The sequence below is a fragment of the Maylandia zebra genome, linkage group LG17 (assembly GCF_041146795.1).
Source record: "Maylandia zebra isolate NMK-2024a linkage group LG17, Mzebra_GT3a, whole genome shotgun sequence".
NCBI classification, from domain to species: Eukaryota; Metazoa; Chordata; class Actinopteri; order Cichliformes; family Cichlidae; genus Maylandia; species Maylandia zebra.
This window is the reverse complement of record NC_135183.1, coordinates 15,453,924-15,473,273: the sequence shown is the minus strand read 5'-3', so window position 1 is coordinate 15,473,273 and position 19,350 is coordinate 15,453,924. Positions and strand designations below refer to the sequence as shown.

Genomic DNA, 19,350 nt, shown 5'->3' with positions numbered 1-19,350 from the left:
GCCACATTTGCAATTTTTGGTTCAAATCTTCATTGACGTTACAGTAAAGCTGCCTAGGATAGTAAGAGAGTATAATAAAGGTGCTCATACCAAATCTTGGCTTTCAAGCTCATTACAAACTCTGTTTTATATGTTCATGCATGTTTGCCCATGTTTCAGCCATTTGCTGCACCAGCTTCCCATTGTCCTAGCAAAATGTAAAAAAACAGCGGATGAAGGGGTCAAGACTTCTGTACAGCTTTTCAATAGGACTGTAAAATAATTTGAAAGGAACTGAGGAGAGTTAATGGCTGGAAAATGTTGTATTCCATAAACTACAGATAAAATATTTTAGTAAATAAACAAAATCATGTTTTCTACTCCACCACTTGGAGGAAAGAAAAAAACTGTTTTAGTGTGGTCACTTTTTTTTTTTTCATTTTAGTTTGAAAGTTAATGGAAGTGGTTGCAGTCATTCGGTTATAGATGAAGAAGTGTAGGGAGGAGGAGTAGAGAAGACGCAATCATTTTACGTCTCATATTAAGGTGCACTGGGCTAAATTATACACCATGCATTTTAGGGAAACATTGCAATAAAAATGTAAGTACTGTGGGGGTGCTGAGAGTAGAGCATGTAATATTATACTGTCAGGAGTATGAGAAAGAAAGAAGACAACTGATTCAAAACCCAAATAGAATGAAACTGAAACTAGATTTAATTTGTTTACTTAGAAATAACCCAGGAAGTAAAAGTTATCAGGTCATAATTTATGGCGTTATTTTTGTGCCACTATTCTACAAAAATAACGCCATATTAATTAGGTATCTAAGACAAACCCATTTGTATAATAGCATCCAATCCTGAAGCGTCATTCTAGTTCCCACTCCATACAAGTAGGTGGCGGTAATGCACCAATTCGTTCTTTGTCAACCGCTGATAAAGACCAAGAAGAAGAAGAACAAACACAAGGGAAAAGTACGGGAACCTGGAGTTGAGCTGAGCAATAGCATCCGAGTAAAAAAAATTTTGTTTTGAATGAAGATGGACTCTGAGGCTGTGGAGATAGACGGCAGCGTGATGGAAGGAGTGAGTACTCACTTTATGTTGGGGAGGTGATCACATGAAAAGCTGCCGGCTTTCCCCGCCGCTAATGTGCTAGCACAATGCTAGCGCGGCGGACAGCAGGCGGTTTTTAGCTCGCTGATGTCGCTTCTGTTTCCCCTTCATTTGCTCTGTGCAGGGCGGACAGATCCTGAGAGTCTCGGCGGCGCTCAGTTGCATCATCGGGTCCTCCATCAAAATCACTAAAATCCGAGCCGGCAGAAGCACGCCGGGTCTGAGGTGAGTTACTAGCTCAGTGCTAGCAGGCTAATGTTAGCCTATTCATTAAAGTTGATGCATCGGTTAACTTAAAAGTATTAACAAAAACAACCGATTGTCCGATTTATTTACATTGGTGTTATTTGCTCTACCGTGTGAACGCTGATTAGTTAAATACCTCCCGGTTTGTTTGCGTGCTTTTGTTGAGACTCAGCTGATTTAAAAACGCAGCTTCTGTGTGAAAAGAAGACCATCTGTCACCTTCAGCTTCAGTCTGCACAGCACGACTTTTAGCAGCTTCAGCAGAAACCTTCACGACTCTGTGCCGCAGAACTTCCTCGGCTTTTAATCAGTTATCTTAATTAGATTTTATTGATTACTGTTCGGTGCATTTTATTTGCGACGTTTTCGTGTGCATTTCTATTTCGTTCTTAAAAAGTTGGAGGCACAAGCCCCCTCAAAGTCCCAGTAAAAGAACAGAGTTCTGAAATTTCAAATCGTAACATTTTGATCAATTGTGTGCAGACCACAGCACCTGACCGGCCTGCAGCTGGTCTCAGATCTGTGTTCTGGCAGTCTTCAAGGAGCCAGCATTGGCTCCACTGACATCAGTCTGACTCCTGGTAAAACCCGGGCTGGGAACTACACGGCTGACACGCAGACTGCAGGGTAAGTCTGACCCACTGACTGCATCGCTTACTATGTAACCAGCTGCTATCTGGCAGTAATACAAAAGCTATTGATTGTTTTTGTTTTAAACATTAAACATCTATATATAATCACTTCTTGTGTGTGTGTCAGGAGTGTGTGTCTCCTGCTGCAGGTTGCTCTGCCTTGTGCTCTTTATGCCGATGCTGCCTCACAGCTCTGTCTGAAGGGAGGAACCAACGCAGAGATGGCTCCTCAGATTGACTACACTATCAAGGTAATCGACATAGACACACCGCAGCCCTATAACAGACAAAGTAATCATCATTGGTACCCCAATACCAAGAACACAGTCTCCGTTTTAATCCAACTCACTGAAGAGTATAATATGTCAGTATGGACCATGATGTTTACCTTTAGAGTGGAAAGAGTCACTTTATTTTGCCTGGACCACGCTGATCCTCCATAGACTGTATTAAAGTTTGATAGAACACAACTTTTTATGCTGTCAGTGGTCATCCACCCAAGTCTAATATTCATTAGATGTTGCTGGAGTTCTATTTGACTTTTAAATCTAGTTATTCAGCAGTAATCTGATGTGGCCTATGAGACAGAAAGTGAAGATCAAATGTGTAGAAAGGGATAAGACAGAGTTTACTGATGGGCTTGTGATATTAGTCAACCAGAGAGAAACTTCGGGTTACCACAGTCTGTTACCCTGCTAACTGACTCAGAGCTTCAGTTAGTGCCTAACTTGATGCACTTCCAGTGAAAGTGAAAGCAGAGAACTTTAAGTGTGTGTTTATAGAGTTTGTTTTTATATTACATTTGATTGTATTTTTTTTTTTTTTTTTTTTAATTGTCTTCAGGTATTCAAACCCATTGTGGAGAAGTTTGGAGTCCATTTTGACTGTGACATCAGAATGAGGTCAGTGTACCAAGATCTACAGAGTTGAAATGTTACTGGAGTACTTGTGTGTATCTGACTGTGTATTTGTGTATCAGGGGTTTCTACCCTAAAGGTGGAGGTGAGGTCATGGTGACGGTGAATCCAGTCAAAGAGCTGACGCCTGTCACAATGACTGAGAGAGGAAACATCACAAAGATCTATGGTAGAGCTTATGTTGCTGGAGTTCTACCTTTCAAAGTAAAGTTCACACTCACTCACATTACTCATTTTATGGTTTTTACTGCATCAACTGTTGTGTTTTTGTTTTTCTTGTGTACTAGATTATTTTTCCAGTCTTTCATTAATTTGCCGGTACACAATTTCTTCTTTGTTATTTTTTTTTGATAATACAGTCACTGCTAATTAACTAGTCTTAGCCACATGCTATGTTTCAGAAAGGATTATTTGTGCTCATTATTAGCTCGTTGGCTAATGACTTGTCATTCAAAAATGGCTAGCCAATGAATAAGCAGTTTCACAGTGAGGCCTCCTACTAACGTCAGTTTTTTTGAAACTCTAATGTGATGACCTTGCTACGTCCATCTTTTATACAGTCTTTCACTTTGTTTATATTGAGCTACACAAAGCTCACCGAGGCTTCAGAACAGGATAAGGACTGACATCACCAGCTAGAGTCCAAGATGGCGACTTTAAGCCTTGATTTAAGTCTGTTGTGGACACGGACAGCTGGAGACCCAACAGCCTAGTGTTGGACTTGGTCGTTCGGTCTCCACCTGGCTAAGGAGTGCACTCCACTCCTGAATATATAAACATATCCACTCTTTGCGATGAATTGGCGTTAGGTTTGAGTCCTGTGCAGAACAGCAGTGGAGACAGTGCATAACAGTATAGTTAGCCCTTAACTGTCATCTTCCACAACTGCACTGAATTCCTGATGAACAGTGTGCTATTTAACCCTTGTACTGTGCAAAGACCCAGAAATGAATCTACCAGCAGTTTATGGGATGCAGATTCTAGTCAGACAATTTTTCAGACCATCATGTGACTTCACAAATTTTCCATGTTGTTATGGGGGAATCATTTAGACAATCGTGATGCAAGACAAATTAGCAGTGGTCAGAGAGTTTTGGAGTATGGGGAGTGCCAGCCTCTCATCTATATCTCAAGTGCAAACAGCACACTGGATGAGTGTCTGGTTGCTTTAGGAGATGCTGCCCTTTCAAACGGTACATGCCAAGATAACATAATATGACATAAAGATATGGGCAACATATGTGATGCCAGGACAAGTTGTGCCTGGAACATACAGAGAAAATCTGAACCTCTCTGATTTGTTGCCTTCTGTTTAAGAAGAGCCACTGTAGCCAAGGTTTCTGTGGAAATGGATTCACTTTCTTAAACTTAGTTAAGGAACTTTCGAATGAAATGTATTGTCCGGTGCTGCGTAGTCTGTTATTGTAAAACTAAATGTGAAAATGTCAGGTATGCTTTTCTTTATTGAGCTGACTGTAGTTTTTGTTTTCTACAGTTGGCTAAAGACATGTCAGCTGCTGCTGTTCGAACCATCAGGAAGGAAATCAAAGAACTTTACATCAACATCCAGCCACAGCAAGAGAAGGAAAAGGCCTGCGGGAATGGAAATGGAATATTGTAAGCTCTGAACATACGATGCATTCAGCATTGGCACGCAAGGAAGAAAAAATGTTCTGGAACTTTAGAAAAGAGGAAAAGCATTTGGCCAGAGTCCTGATCATTTAAAATCCTCAGCATGAAGAGGAGTTATAGCTTTGTGAAACCTGGTCTAAGAGGCCGTACGCTATGAAGCTCTTGGTTTAAAACTGCCAATGCTCCCCAAAGGATCAGCCCCCTGACTGCTTTTCCACCTCTTTTTCAGAATCATTGCCGAGTCCTCTACAGGTTGCATATTTGCTGGTTCAGCACTGGGAAAGAAAGGTGAGGAGTCACACGAACCAGCAGGTGGCAGCAATGCTGCAGTAATGTGATAAATGTTGACACCTCATTGAGAAATGTAATTTATATGAAGTCATTACTTCCCCATGCCCCCCTCTTTGAAAACAAACATGCTTTGAATGCTTGTTGGGCTGATGTTCTGAAACAGTGACTTTTCTTTGACAGTGCAGATGTTCAAGTACATGGGATTTTTGTTTTTCAGGTGTGTATGCAGATAAAGTGGGTATTGAAGCTGCTGAGATGTTGCTGAAAAACATCAGACACAATGGCTGCGTGGACGAATTCCTGCAGGACCAGGTGAGTGTGAGAGAGAGCGACACGCGCACACACACTCTGCGACCTTACTCTGACCTTACTCTGACTCTCCTCTGCAGCTCATTATCTTCATGGCGCTGGCAAAGGGAACGTCTCGGATTCGAACCGGTGCTGTGACACTACACACACAGACAGCAATTCACATCGCAGAGCAGCTGACTCAGGTCAGAAACTCTTACAGCACAAGACTGACCCAAATGGTGCCTGTTCTGTTCGCGAGTCACAGTTTCAGTTTTAATATTGCTTCTTTATCTTGTCCTGGTGTCTGACGCAGCACCTCAGGTCATCCTCGGGTCTGAGTCGAGCTGATCAGTCATTAACCTTGTGTGCTGTTGTATTTGCAGGCAAAGTTCACAATAACAAAGTGCGAAGACGAGCTGAGCAGAAACATCACCTACATCATCGAATGTCAAGGATCAGGAGCGGTGAACCCCAACCTGTAGCAGAACACGCTGTGCACACACTGACCCCACGCTCGGTAGCTGCTCCAAACGTGGCCGACCCTCTTAGTTTCTGTCTCTCAGGGTTTTTTCCAGAAATACTGTAATAAATAAATCTCCTCCTTGTGTTCACATGTTTCTGCCTGTTTTTAACTGCTCCAAGGAAAGATTTCCAATGTTTCCCCATGTGCACTTCACTTTCCTGGTTCTTTGGTTGCTCTTTGACTGAAAGCAGATTTGGGATTATGCTTTTTGGTCAGTATCCTCCTTTGTCAAATTTGAGTTTTCTTTGTTCAGTTTTGAAAATTTTCATATATCCATAGCCTTGATTGAGATTTTGGCTTTTTGCATGAGAATTAAACCCTCAGCAAAGAAGGGTCATTGCAATTAAAGGATCAGGACTATTTAACACTTATGTGGAGTGTAGTAGTTAGACTTTTGAGAGGCTTTGTCAGTCCGGTTCAGACATCAGCATTGCTGATTATCTAACAGTGACCACTACATATGAAGTTTTGAGTTGTAATCATAACCTGACCAATAAAATGAATAAACTGTCTTCCAGTTCTATCTTTATCTGCATGCTTTGCTCAAGCTCATCATAAAACTGATTGCAATTCAACTACTGCGCAACCTTCAGTATGATTTCTTAAAAGCAATGGTTTTTGCTCAGAATCTACATTCATTGGAAGCATGCCCACTATGAACCGATGTATCGGGCCTCTACAGATGAGCGTACAGGCTGACTGGGAAGAGATGACTGCTGTGCTTCCCGAACCAAAATAAAATTCATTCAGCAAATGTACGGCATTCCCAGTTTACTTGTCCCACCTACAGGAGATCTGAAATATGGCAAATAGAAGCTTAATACAGATATGGGGATTACAAAGGAGGAAGTTCTCAGTTGGGGTGGTTGTAGAGCAGGTTACCGACTAATGACAGGGTTGGTGGTTTGATCCTGGTGTTCATATGAATAGTAGGAAGCGCTTTGATGTAGATGCATGTGTGTGAATGTGATGTTGTATAAAGTGCTATGTAAGAGCCAATCCGTTTACAATTAGCCCTGTGCTGTGGCTTTATGTTGTTGTGTAGGAGCTGTGAGTGGAGGTTTATAGATATTTGACCACACACTCCTACTGTTTACATGGTTGCAAGATTTAGGCTCAAGAATTGCAGTTCATATGTAACCACTTTAATTTTGGACTGATGACTTAACCAGTTACTACACACAAACACAGGACATACACCAGGACAAGACACTGAGTCAATAGAAAAAAGTTTGTTTGTGTTTACTGCATGTTTTGAGGGACGCCTGTGTGGTTGTGTGCAGATCCAGTGTATAAATTGATATAAGAGAGAAAATCAGTCCACCAAAAAGAAAAACAAAGTTCTATCAGTACAACAGAGCTGTACATGTCTATAAAGTGAGGTACTGTTACGGGCACTGATGAAGTCGTTAATAGGAGGATTTACAGCTGTACGAGGGGCCTGTTTTGGCCAAATCAGCCGTGTTTTTTTATTCTGTGTTCAGCAAATCTTTTGAATTTTTTTTTTTATCTTATGTTGTGGCCTGTGGTGTCTTTCTAGTTATTTAAGTTTTATGTCACCCCCAGAACTGGCAGGAGGGGATGACCCTAACTCTTCACACCACCTGTTCCTCAGGTTCCACAGAGTGCTCCACATCCACATTGCCCAGCTCTCTGGGCTTTGGGCCATGACTTTCCATGCCTGTTTGGATCTCCCTTTCTTCATGTTTTCAATACTTTTGCCATGTGTCATTTCTCATTATTGCGCATAAATTAAATTATGGACATCTATGGTTTTCTCTCCATGTGTGAATTGGATGGGTTGGTACTGAAAATTTCACTGAAAAACTGGTGAAAATTTCATATCAATAGCACCTTCAGAAATATTTTTACTTAGACAACTGGTGACGTGTTCAAAACGTATGTTACTCACTGTGTATTATGTGGGTGGTTGAATGGTTAGGTATTGGCAGGGTTTTTAAAACATTTTTGTAGCTTTTCTACCCCATGCAGTTTCTTCCCAAATAGCATCAAAGTGTTTTTGATGTAAAAACTGAATGTGTGCTGCGGATTAAATGGGTAACTGGCTCCTGACTATTCTAGACCTGCACTTCCTGTGTCCTATGGTCCTGTTTCCGTGATGTCATTAGTTATTGTGTTGGTTGCCCCTCTAACTCACCTGCGGTAGGTGACATGATGTACAGTGTGCATAGCAGGAAGTCCAGCTCAGAATGTGTGTTGAAACCTGAGGAGGCTGTAAACTCACACCTCTGTCCCCTCTGGAACCAGGGGTAACCCAATCCAGGGCACCTGACACCTCTTTCCTTCAGCTGTACCCTTACAGTCTGTTTGTTCCCCTGCAGTATGGCAGACACCGGGTCCTGGAGGACCCACCAGGTCAACCCTCTGATACTCCAGCCAGGACCCAGACCTGGACAAGGACCGGTACCGGGGCCGGGACCTGGATCAGGATCAGCTCCCAACTGTGTGTGGATCTCATTGATCGCAGGTGAGTTTGAAGTCGTCATTGGGATACATACAGATGCTCAATGAAAGTTAAAGGACTACTCTGTAATACAAATACAGCAGGAAACTTTACCACAAACTCAGTCTGAGGTCAGAGGAAGGATCATTTCACCTACATTTCACACAGAATAGTTTAAAGAATTTTCTAGAAACTATTTGATTGACTTAGGAAAGACATAGGAAAAACAAAAGAATAGAAACTCCTATTTATTGTAGGGACTCATTATTGTAACTTTAATGACATATTCTTTTTCATATTTATCTATAAATATGACTTTTTATTGACTAAATGAGGCCTAAGCCCCATAACAAACACGTCTCTTGGTCATCTGCTTGAGGATTTACCATTAATTACAGATAATAGACTCAAAACACCTTGACCTTGGTTACCTTTGTTTATCCAGAAATGCTGATGTCTTGGATTTGGCTGGAGGAAGAAATCTAATTTCAATGAAATTATATTGCATTCAGAATTTCATTATTTACATTGCACTTACATGTTTCACATATTAAACAAATTTTAATATTAGACAAAGATAAAAGCTACCCAAACCTGTGTGAGAGAGTAACTGCTGCCTACACCTAAAAACTTGTGCCACCCTTGGCAGCAACAACTGCAATGAGTCTTTCACATCGTGGTGCTGGATTTTGGCCCACTGTTGCAGAATTGCTTCAACCTCATTGGAGGGTTTTTGAGCATGAGAAGAGCAGAATTTATGTTTCCACCAATTATACCAAGTGATCCAGTTCCTGAAGCAGCAAAGCATCCACAGACCATCGCACTACCACCACCATGTTTAACTGTTGCTGCTATGTCCTTCTTATGAAATGCTGTGTTCGTTTTATGGCAGATGTAACAGCAGTCAAACCTTAAAAAAGTTCATCTTTTGTCTCATCAGTCACAGAACATTTTCCCAACAGTCTTGGGATCATCAAGATGTTTTCTGGCCAATGTGAGATGAACTGTTGTGTTCTTTTTGCTCAGCAGCAGGTTTCTTCTTGAAACTCACGGCTGCCACTATTGCCCAGTCTCTTTCTTATTGTTGAATTATAAACTCTGTCCTTAACGGAGCCAAGCGAGGTCTGCAGTTCTTTAGCTGTTTTGGGTTCTTTTGTGGCCTGGATGAGTCATCGGTGTGCTCTTGGAGCAATTATGCTGAAAACAGAGGATAGAAACAGAGTTGATAATGGCCTAAATTTAAAATGGACCGCTGTAATTTGGAGACAGCAACAAAGATGGTGTTGTAAGCTCACCTTGTTCAGACAGCAACAAGGGTGGGCAGTCACCAAGAGATGCCTCAAATAGGGTGAGACCTGTTGCAGTGGTTGATACTGGTTGGTTGATACCACACACCAAAGGTTGCTTCCTGCTCCTGGTTGGCTCTTTCGATTTGGCCATTAGTCTGCAGCTGGAAACCAGATGAGAGTCTAACATTTGGCCCAATGGCAATGCAGAACTCTTTCCAGACTCTCAAGGTGACTTGAGGGCAACTGTCTGAGATGATGACAACAAGTATCCCCTGGAGGCGGATCACATGGTCGATCGGTAGTTGATTCATTTGTAGTGCTGTAGGGAGCTAGAGTAGAGCAATGAAATGAGCAGCTTGGAGATCGATTCTCCAATGACGTTGTTAAGTGATAGCAGAGGCAACCCAATGACAAAATCCAGGGACAATGCATATACAGGTGGAGTACAGGTCTAAGTAATCCTGCAGGTGGAGAACTTGAAGATTTATTTTGGGCACAAATAAAAAAAGCAGGGAAAAGCAACACGGATGCATTTTGCTTTTCCGTTGCTACAAGAGCACTGCTCCTAAACCGTAAACCTGAGTAGAGGTGTCAAAGAAAACCATCTCTGCTGAGCATCAAATGGTTGCAAACCTTGGCTAGGTCTACCTTCACTTTTGATAATGAAACCAAGAAAAGTCACAGATTCAACGCACCTGTCTCATGTTAACACACAGTCTGTTTTCTAGCTGTCTTTGTACCTGGAAAACATAGTCGTGGTGGTCTATAAAGTTCTTTGAGATGATGAGTATGTCATTTAGGAAGACAAAGATTAACTGGTTCAGAAAGTCCCGAAGCACGTTGCTCGAATCTTGTTCCGTTCAGTTGTGTAAATCCACAAAGAGCAGTAAACCTGTGAGCAGCCTCAGCAGCACGGGTCAACCAATCACAGCCTGAACACAAAGAAAATATACTGGAACCCACATTAGAAATCATTTTGTATTGTGATATTTGCCCCCACTCTGAGCCACCGCAGTTATTCTTAACATCCCCGCACCTACCGAACCCCACTTTAACCCCATACTCATTTTTCTGTTTAGGTGTTGAGGAAGACTCACCATCTACAATGTAGGCAACAGCAAATAGAACCGTTAAAAAAAAAAAAAAAAAATTCCCTTTCTTTTTCTCTGTTTTATTAGAATTAGGATTTAGATTAAAATGTTTGTATTCCAATGTAATATCATAGTTTTATTAGTTTATCAATATAGTTCAGTTAGCTTTGCACATAAATGGCTGGTAGAAACGTCTTCCAAAGAGCTACTTTTTATTTTTTTTACTTTGAGTACATTTCAGAGCCCATACTTTTTCACTTTTACTTGAATCTGTTAAGTCAATACTTCAGTTTTTATCACAGTATACTTTTTGGCACAAGTGTCTGTACTTCAATGCACTTATTTTATATTATAAAGAAATCATCTTTTAACCCCTAAAAACAGCTTATGTAATTTTGAACTTTTATTTTTAAGTTCTTTTATAATTTGGCTAAAATCATTTGAGAGCTGAAACAACACGTAGAGATTATTTTTCAGCCCGTAAAGGTCTGAGAGTGATAAAGGCAGCTGGAAACATTTTAAAATGTCATTTTACTGTTAACTGGATTTTACTTTGAAAGGCAAGCACATTGAAACACCTTCTGTTTAAACAGTAGTACTCATGTAATGTGCACATTTTATCAGCTCAGATAAGTGACATCAATATAGGTGCGGTTTTACTTTAAAGGGGTTTTAAGCTGCTGTTTGAATGATCCAGATAGCAATGTCACATGCTGACTGCCATACACACTCACAAGATCAGCCATAATGATTTAGATAGAGAGAGAGATAGTGACATAGTAATACCAACAAGTCATATTGGAAAACATTTTTCACTGCGAGTAGCAGTACTTACCTAGTGTGCATAACGTGGACATGATTACAGTATAAAGACACCCTCTGCGTCTGATTTTCAGCTTAAAATTTGAAGCTGTTTTGTGAATGCTTTTAATGGCCAAGGTTGTTGGATGTCTGAGAGAACCATAAATCCATCATAATGAATATTATTTATATTTAATTATTTATTATAGTGATAGATGTTATCACACTGCAAGAGGAAAATTTCTTGAAAACAATCAAATGCGTCATAAAACTTTAAACTGCTACTGTGAAAAAAAGTAAAAGATATAAAAACATGGAAAAGTTCAAAGCCTTGTGACTCACAACCTTTGAATGGTGTTTCTTTGATAAAGTGTGCCTGAGATTGCTCTTGGTTTGTTACTTTTCAAGATACTCAGACAATTGCTGACTGAGTTGCCTGTCCTGATATAACTTTTGTGGGAGCTCTCTCAAATCTGAAAGACAACTTACACATCAAATTGTTAAAGGAAAGAAGAAGAAGAAGAAAACTGATAATTAATTGTTATTGCATTGGCACATTCAATAAGAATAATAAATCTGACAGTCACACCAACCCTCTATATGTGCTCATTACATCCATTTAACCCCCTGAGGTCTTCCTCGTTTCCTCCGCCCTCTCATCCTTTATCTTATATCACTTTCCCTCCTCTGCACATGTCCAAACCATCTCAATCTTGTCTCTCTCACTTTGTCTCCAAGTTGCTCAGTCTGAACTGTCCCTCTCATTGACTCATTTTTAACTCATATAATTTGTGTTCTTTTGTGAATAAAATACGGAGTTTTTGGCTTTGCAAATCGTTGCTCTGTTTTATTTACATCATTTCTTTTGGAACCAACTAGTTTTTTCTTTTTCCAGCTTATCAAATACTAGTCGAGTAGACCGAGTGATTGAAGGCCTCGTTATTTGTTTCCCAGTGGAACTTGAAAGCAACGCAGAAAGGCAGCATGTTCTGTTTGGTGATTGGCTGTCGTTGCTATGGGAGCGGCTCCCGTTGCTACAGTAACGTGTCTTAAGGAGGGATTTAGGCAATCTGAGTTTTAGAGTGTCGGATCGTCGTCGAGTGGTGCTAACATGCTAATATGAAGGCTGAGAATACTTGTCGTTATAAAACAGAAAGCAATGAGTAGAAAGGATAGTATTTTCGAGGGGAGAAGCTGAAAAGACCAGTGTGGAACTAATGTGAAAGTTTCTAACTTTAGTTAAAACTCTGTTCAGCTGCCTGCTAGCCCGCTAACGGCTTATTGAACTGCTAGCAGTTCAGAAAAGTTTGTGGAGATAGCAGGCGGAGCCGAGACAGGTCAGGCGTTAGACGGATCCGTGACGGTGGCGGGTGCAAAACAGTCCCCGATCCTGTCTGCCTTGTTCAGGATGAGCCAGGACTCTGAGCTGCTGGGAGCCGTTGAGTTTATCAAAGGTAACTTTAACAGTATTGTTACAGAGTTAACAAGGGGACAAAAAAAGCACAATACATAGTTGTTAAACTATTTGTCACAACTCCACGGAGAACTGGGAGTTGTCGAGTTAAAAAAAAAAAAAAAAGTAAAATCCTATAAATAGAAAATCAACTTTATGCCATTACACAGCAGGTTAGTGATTGTTTCCATTGGTGACTGGTTTTATATAAAGTGATGTTGATGGATAACTTTGCTCAGCGCCTACTGAGCTGAAATAGAGATTGTGGCATCCTCTCAGATTTGATCAGTCATCGATGCTTCTAAAGAGGGTAACAGTGCTGTACACCTAGCAGCAGCATTCTGTAGAATTAGCCTTGGATTAGTTCCTTATCCTCTGCACTGTTTGGAGTCCCCAGGGCTGCCAACTCCGTGTTTTAAACAGAGATGACAGCTTGTCGTTTGTCGTATACGAGTAGATTCAGCGTGCACACAGAAAGGTCACTGTGGAGAGGCAGGCATTGCATAAAAACGTTTTTCTACACTGAGTTCTACACTGTATTCCCTCTCCAGTAACACTGATCAGTTTTGCTATGAATTAAACTAAAAAAACCGAATTTTCTGAAATCCATTGTAAGCTTACTGTGTGTAACTAAATAACTCAGTGCATCACTCAGAGCTGATAAGCGGAGCGAAAGAGCTGGTGAAAACATAGCAACAAAACCAATGCCATCTTTTATGAGTGTGTGTCTGTGTCTCATACTAGTGTATAAACAAGGATGAGAGGGTGAAAAATATGCTTCATCACTAAGGTTTGGATTTCAGAAATGAATGAGATGTTTGGACCTAAAATGTTGCTCACTCTGCCCCATTTTTTTTTCCTTTTCCTGCTGCCTTTATTAGGCTTTCGTAATCTCTGAAGTTAAATTCAGAATTCCAGAAGATCAAACTGTAGCAATAATCAGTCCAGACTGTGTTGCACTACAATGTTCTTGTGGGTTTAAAAAAATAAAAATAAAGCTAAGCTCTTTACATAGAGACGAGCTTCCTAAACCCTCATTTCAGAGTTGTAGACATACAGGAACAGCACAACATAAAAGTAGAAGAAGCAGAATGCCCATAGTTGACCTGTGTGTTTTTTGGTAAGCGTTGAAGGTTCAAAACTTATCAGCAAGTTGTGGTATACAATGGAAAGGCAGTGATTTCCACAATCAGCAAATCTAACTGCCTTTCATATCTGTCTCTAACAGAGCGCCTGTATTTCGCCACGTTACGCAGTAAACCCAAAAGCACAGCCAACACACACTACTTCTGCACTGATGACGAGTTTGTGTATGAAAAGTAAGTATATCACACCTGCTGCACTGCATTCTGACTATGTGTGTTTTATATACAACTTGCAAAGCCAGGCATTTGTAACCAGCTTTGTCAACGAGTGTGTTTAATGTTGTATTTGAAGAGTGTACCAAGGATTTGAGCTGTGCATGTGTAACCTGGCACACACATAGTAGGTGAAAGAGGTGAGATGCATTCAACAGTGTAATATTTATTTATTTACTTTTTTTTTTTTTTTTTTTTTTTTTTTTTTTTTTTAATGAAGTAAAAGGGATAAAAGCAACTGAGTGCTTTTCTGGATGCTGATGACTGGAAATTTTAGAGGCCTGACTGAACATTAAAAGAAGTTAGTCCTGCTTGGACAGTTAAAATGTTGAAGCGTGACCCCTTTACAGGAGAAATACCGTACTTCAGGAATTTAAATGGAGACTTTCACTCTCTGTATCACTTTCCTTTTCAGCCAGCAGGAGTCTGACTGACTGTATATTCTATGTCCTTTGTGTCTGCAGCTTCTACGCAGACTTTGGGCCTCTGAACCTGGCCATGTTGTACCGATACTGCTGCAAGCTCAACAAGAAGCTCAAGGTGAGTTTCTACTGCTGCCTCACCCTGTGCAGGAATGCCCCAGAATGCAAAAGGACAGATGCAGGATGACACAATCTCACAGCAGGTTCACTCTGTGGCAGTGAGTGAACCTGCTGTGAGATTGTGTCATCTTATTTCCACTCCTCCTTCTGACTTCAAACCTCTGTTTTTTGTTTGCACGTTGCCACAGTGATTACATTCTTCTTGTCATTTGTCATGACGTCCAGCTGACTGGACGATCTGGATCCACAGCCTATGTTCATTCTCAAAACGCCCATATAAACACTGATCTGTGCTACGTGTTCATCCCACACCAGGCAGCACATCTTCTGCTGCCTTCACTTGTGCACTGCAGCCTCAAACTTTTCCAGGACTTACCCGACAGACGTGCAAGCAAAAACAAAACGGTCCTCATTTTTAAGGTGCTTTACAAAACTAAACATTATGGCTAACAGATGGATTTTACCATTTCGGTGCAGCTACCCAATCAACGAAGAAGCACTTACTGCTTAAAGAGCAAGAGTGAAAGTAGACAGTATATCCTCAGTTATAACAAAACTCATTTTTACAGCCGGGTGCAGCACAAAAGTGACCCATGAGTTTTTGGTTCTGTTACTACTTTTCTAACATAAACCCATGTAAGTCTGACTGCAACCAACTAACCGACCTGATGACTTAATGTTTGGTATTAACAGAAGATGGCACTAGACATGTTTTTAAAACTCAACTTTAAGCACCATCCATCCATCCATCTTCATCCGCTTTATCCGAGGCCGGGTCGCGGGGGCAGCAGCCTAAGCAAAGAGGCCCAGACCTCCCTCTCCCCAGCCACCTCCTCCAGCTTATCCCCTTTAAGCACTTATTTCTTAATTCCAGCTACAGTTACATATATGTCAGTTTTTGAGAGCAGGGCTCCATGGTGTAAATTAGTCTTTATGCATTTAGTGTTTCATGTCCACTTTGTTTAACCGTGGGTTCTTTCTTGTTGTTGACAGTCATTCACACTGACCAGGAAGCGAATTGTTCATTACACCAGCTTCGATCAAAGGAAGAGATCCAACGCGGCTGTGCTGATTGGTGGCTATGCTGTGAGTACATCTCTGCTTCTTATCCATCTTTGTGTATAAATCAGAGCTTTTCATAGGAGAGGTGAAGCTAACAAACAAAAAGTTAAGGAAAGAAGAACAAGTGACATGTGTTTTGTTTTTGATCATCTTTGCAGTGTTTTGAACTAATTTGTCAGTTGTGTGACATCATCGGCACACACACACGCACACAATGGAAGGGCAGGCCCATTAATAGGTGCACTTGATCTCAAACTATGTAAGGTGTAATTCAGCTTAAGGCATTTAAGTTGACTTAATTTACTTTCGGAAGTGCATAACACTAAAGAGGACAAAGTGTACCAAATACTTTCCAAGCTCCTTAGACTACCAAATACTCAGCAGTGATGTTGTTAAATGGGGGAAAAAAATGTAATCTACAAAAACTCAGCAATAATCTTCAAAGTGTTCATTATGACTGTTCTTTAATGGATATCACTAATGGATATCAACTGCGCACATGCTTCTGTCCATCAGCAATGGGGCTGGGTATTGCCACTGATTTCTATAATCAATTTGATTCTGATTCACAAGGTCTCGATTTGATTCAATATTGACTCAGTCAGAAATATTATAATTCTGATCATTTATCAGTACATATCCATATTAAAAACAAAGCTGACACTTGTGAGACTTCAGAGGTATAAGCATCACAGCAGATGCCTTTGTGTCAAAGTAACTGAAGATAAAATGCAGAAAAAAACATGAAGCAGATTTTCCTGGCCTGGCTTTTTATAGCCGATAACCACCTTAAAAACATTCTGCAGTAGATGAAAAATGGAAGAAAACCATGAATCTGCATATGAACATTACCTGATGCTGCTTAAGTGAAGCAGAGCAAAGTTACAGAGGTTTTATTACAGACTGAGCTAAGTGTTTTGCAATTTGGCATCATTTGTAAAAGTTTAAAATTCTTCTGTATTAAAGAGCAGAAATGAGGCTTTCTTGTCAGAGGTAATTTTGGGGGGATCTCCCAAAACAGCAGCAGACAGCGCTAAACACAACGGTGTGTTCGTTAGACTCGTGGATTACTGCTTTTTTTTTTTTTTTTTTTTTTTTTTTTTTTTTTTTTTTTTTTTTTTTTTTGTAGTCATTTCCGTCATTTCCAGGTTTCAAAAAAGGTGGTTTTGATTTTCATGGATGAGACTCTCTCATGACTCAGTGAGCAGTGCTGCTGGATTCTCCACATTTCAGTTCCTGTCGCCTCATTTAATCAGTCTGTGATTTCTGTGCACGTTATCTTGTCACTACATTGAAATAAACCCTTAAACAATTGTTAAATCTTCAGCTTCTTCCGTCATCATTCTGATCCGTTTTATAGCCAAAGTTGTACAAAACTATGTTTTGGTATCAATTTTTAGCTTCTTAAAAACATTCAGCATTTTTTAAATGCATTCTCTATTAATATCTGTCCTCAGGTGATTTACTTGAAGAAGACCCCAGAAGAAGCCTACAGAGCTTTGATCTCAGGCTCAAATGCTGCTTACCTGCCTTTCAGGTGAGTCTCTCAACAGTAGTATTACTGCAGCAAGTACATTTACCATACTAGACATCTGTACCAGCACTGTTGAAGATCCATAACTTGCAGTTCAAGTTGGAGATTAAAACAAAAAACAAACAAAACAACAAATGACAAGGTTGATTCAAAATAAGAATTCTTTTTTTATTCCATTTGTGTGCTGCATTTCCAAAATTAAATGGTGACTTGTCTGAAAAATAATAGTATTTAGTGTTCTTATGAGCTGAGTTAAATGTTGTGAAGCAAACAACAACAACAGATCTGTCTTCAGGCTGGCGACCTAGCCGCCCCTACCTTACAATGCTCTTGGCTAGTAGAAAGCATATGTTGGTTATACACTTTTGCTTTCTACTGTAGCACTATTTGTTTCTAATAATTTGAATGCATTATTATCTCTGTGGAAGTTTAATAAAATAAAATATTTTCAGAGGACTTCTCTGGTATCAGTATTGAGATGCAAATTTCTTTATTTTGATGGGATTATCTTATTTTGTGGCATTAAACCAAAGCTGTACGGTTACAATGTTGAATATCCAAAAGTAGAAAGGTAGCGTTTGCCCAAAATCCCCCAAATCTAATTTTTATCACTCTATTATGGTCATGTCAACAAACATGTCTACTAACGCTAAGCCAAACAAAACTAAAAAAAAAAACTTCAACACCAAATTATTATTTTTAACAATTAATGGCGACACCACCATAATGTGTTTTCAGCAGCACAAAAATGTCCTCCTATTGATGTCGAAAAGCTTTCCAAGAACACAGAGTAAGGTACATTTTTAGTCCTTAGCTTAGAGTGTGTGTGTGTGTGTGTGTGTGTGTGTGTGTGTGTGTGTGTGTGTGTGTGTGTGTGTGTGTGTGTGTGTGTGTGTGTGTGTGTGTGTGTGTGTGTGTGTGTGTGTGTGTGTGTGTGTGTGTGTGTGTGTGTGTGTGTGTGTGTGTGAGTGAGTGAGTGAGTGTGAATCTTATTTTATCTTTTATTCTAAAAGACCTGTGGTTTTCCTCTGAATATTTAACATTTGTCATTAATAAAACAAAAGTCATTCTTACTAAAATAAGTTTAGGGATGCAGCTATCGTTTAAGTGAAGCGTGTTAGCAGTTTGTATACCACAGCTAACAGTCACTGAGAGACCGACCCAGAGCAGATGAGCTCTGTGTAAGAGTGCGTGCTTACAATAAAGGACTTCTTGTTGTCACTCACTGAATTGTTACATAACAGCTGAGTGTGCTGTTGAACGGAGGAGGACTCTGTTTTTCTGGTGGCCTCATGAGAAGCTTTGAGGTCTCACCTGGCTGCTAATGGATTAAACATGATGGGTAGGGCCCACCTTTCCAGGGAGGGTTAGTAGTGAAACGTTCAGTGTCTGATCACAGCTCCATTAAGTTGTAGCTATAAAGGATTCAGACCCCTGAAGCAGCTGCAGCAAACACTACTCCTAAAGACTGAGGCCATCTGTTGGAGGTGCAGCTTGGGTGTCTGGGTCTGAACAGAAATAAGAAGAATGTTTAAAATAAAAATGACATGTCTGTTTTTGCCACACCAGATGTTGGAGCAGTGTGTTGTTGTTGTTGTTTTTTTTGTTAAATAAATGGTAAATAAAGTGCAGCGCCTCAATTTTAATCCAATGAACCGAGGAATATGAACACACGTCAGTGCTGACCAAGATATTCATCCATAAAAACAGGAGGGAAGAAGAGTCATTTTAATCTGTTTGGGCCACTCTGTCATCATCACAGTCAAAACACATTATTTCATTCATAGTTTGTTATATAATATTTAAATTGCAACAGCTCTGCTTTCATGATTTAGGCCAATAAGAACTTTCATTAGATAAAAATACTAATTTTACTTTTGATTTTAAATGTAATTATTCAGCTGTAAGAAGAGAGCGACAAAACTTGTGAAAACAGAAACTAAAGATCTGAATGTGGAAAAATGGATCAGACACAGTTTACTGATGGACCTTGGGTGTTAGTTACCCAGAGTGGCTCTGCCCTCAGGTCTGTTTTATTAAAAATAAATAAATAAAACCGTTTGCTGCTTATGAACAATTCCAATAATAGTAATAGAGAATTCCATTATTGGATAAAAATGCTTAAAGA

At 40.1% G+C, this 19,350-nt stretch overlaps 2 protein-coding genes across 5 annotated transcripts in view; both read left to right on the top strand.

Moving 5' to 3' along the window:
• The first annotated feature begins 903 nt into the window (after positions 1–903).
• Positions 904–6,140, top strand: rtca (RNA 3'-terminal phosphate cyclase). The gene is made up of 11 exons (XM_004569323.4): positions 904–1,066; positions 1,221–1,321; positions 1,826–1,969; positions 2,102–2,225; positions 2,818–2,876; positions 2,954–3,095; positions 4,387–4,508; positions 4,753–4,811; positions 5,032–5,126; positions 5,204–5,308; positions 5,489–6,140. Exons 1-11 carry the CDS (start codon positions 1,016–1,018, stop codon positions 5,585–5,587), a joined length of 1,101 nt encoding a protein of 366 aa, XP_004569380.1. The 5' UTR covers positions 904–1,015; the 3' UTR covers positions 5,588–6,140.
• A 6,187-nt stretch (positions 6,141–12,327) lies between these two features.
• cdc14ab (cell division cycle 14Ab) overlaps positions 12,328–19,350 on the top strand; it is a 38,519-nt gene continuing 31,496 nt past the window's right edge. For 2 of the 4 annotated variants that reach the window (XM_076876217.1, XM_024805670.2), the window contains exons 1-5: positions 12,328–12,727; positions 13,955–14,045; positions 14,549–14,624; positions 15,620–15,712; positions 17,146–17,225. In XM_076876217.1, coding sequence (XP_076732332.1) covers positions 12,682–12,727; positions 13,955–14,045; positions 14,549–14,624; positions 15,620–15,712; positions 17,146–17,225 — 386 coding nt within the window. In that variant the 5' untranslated portion in view covers positions 12,328–12,681. The remainder of the gene's footprint in view (positions 12,728–13,954; positions 14,046–14,548; positions 14,625–15,619; positions 15,713–17,145; positions 17,226–19,350) is intronic. The other 2 variants (XM_024805671.2, XM_014410284.3) reach the window with 1 other exon arrangement.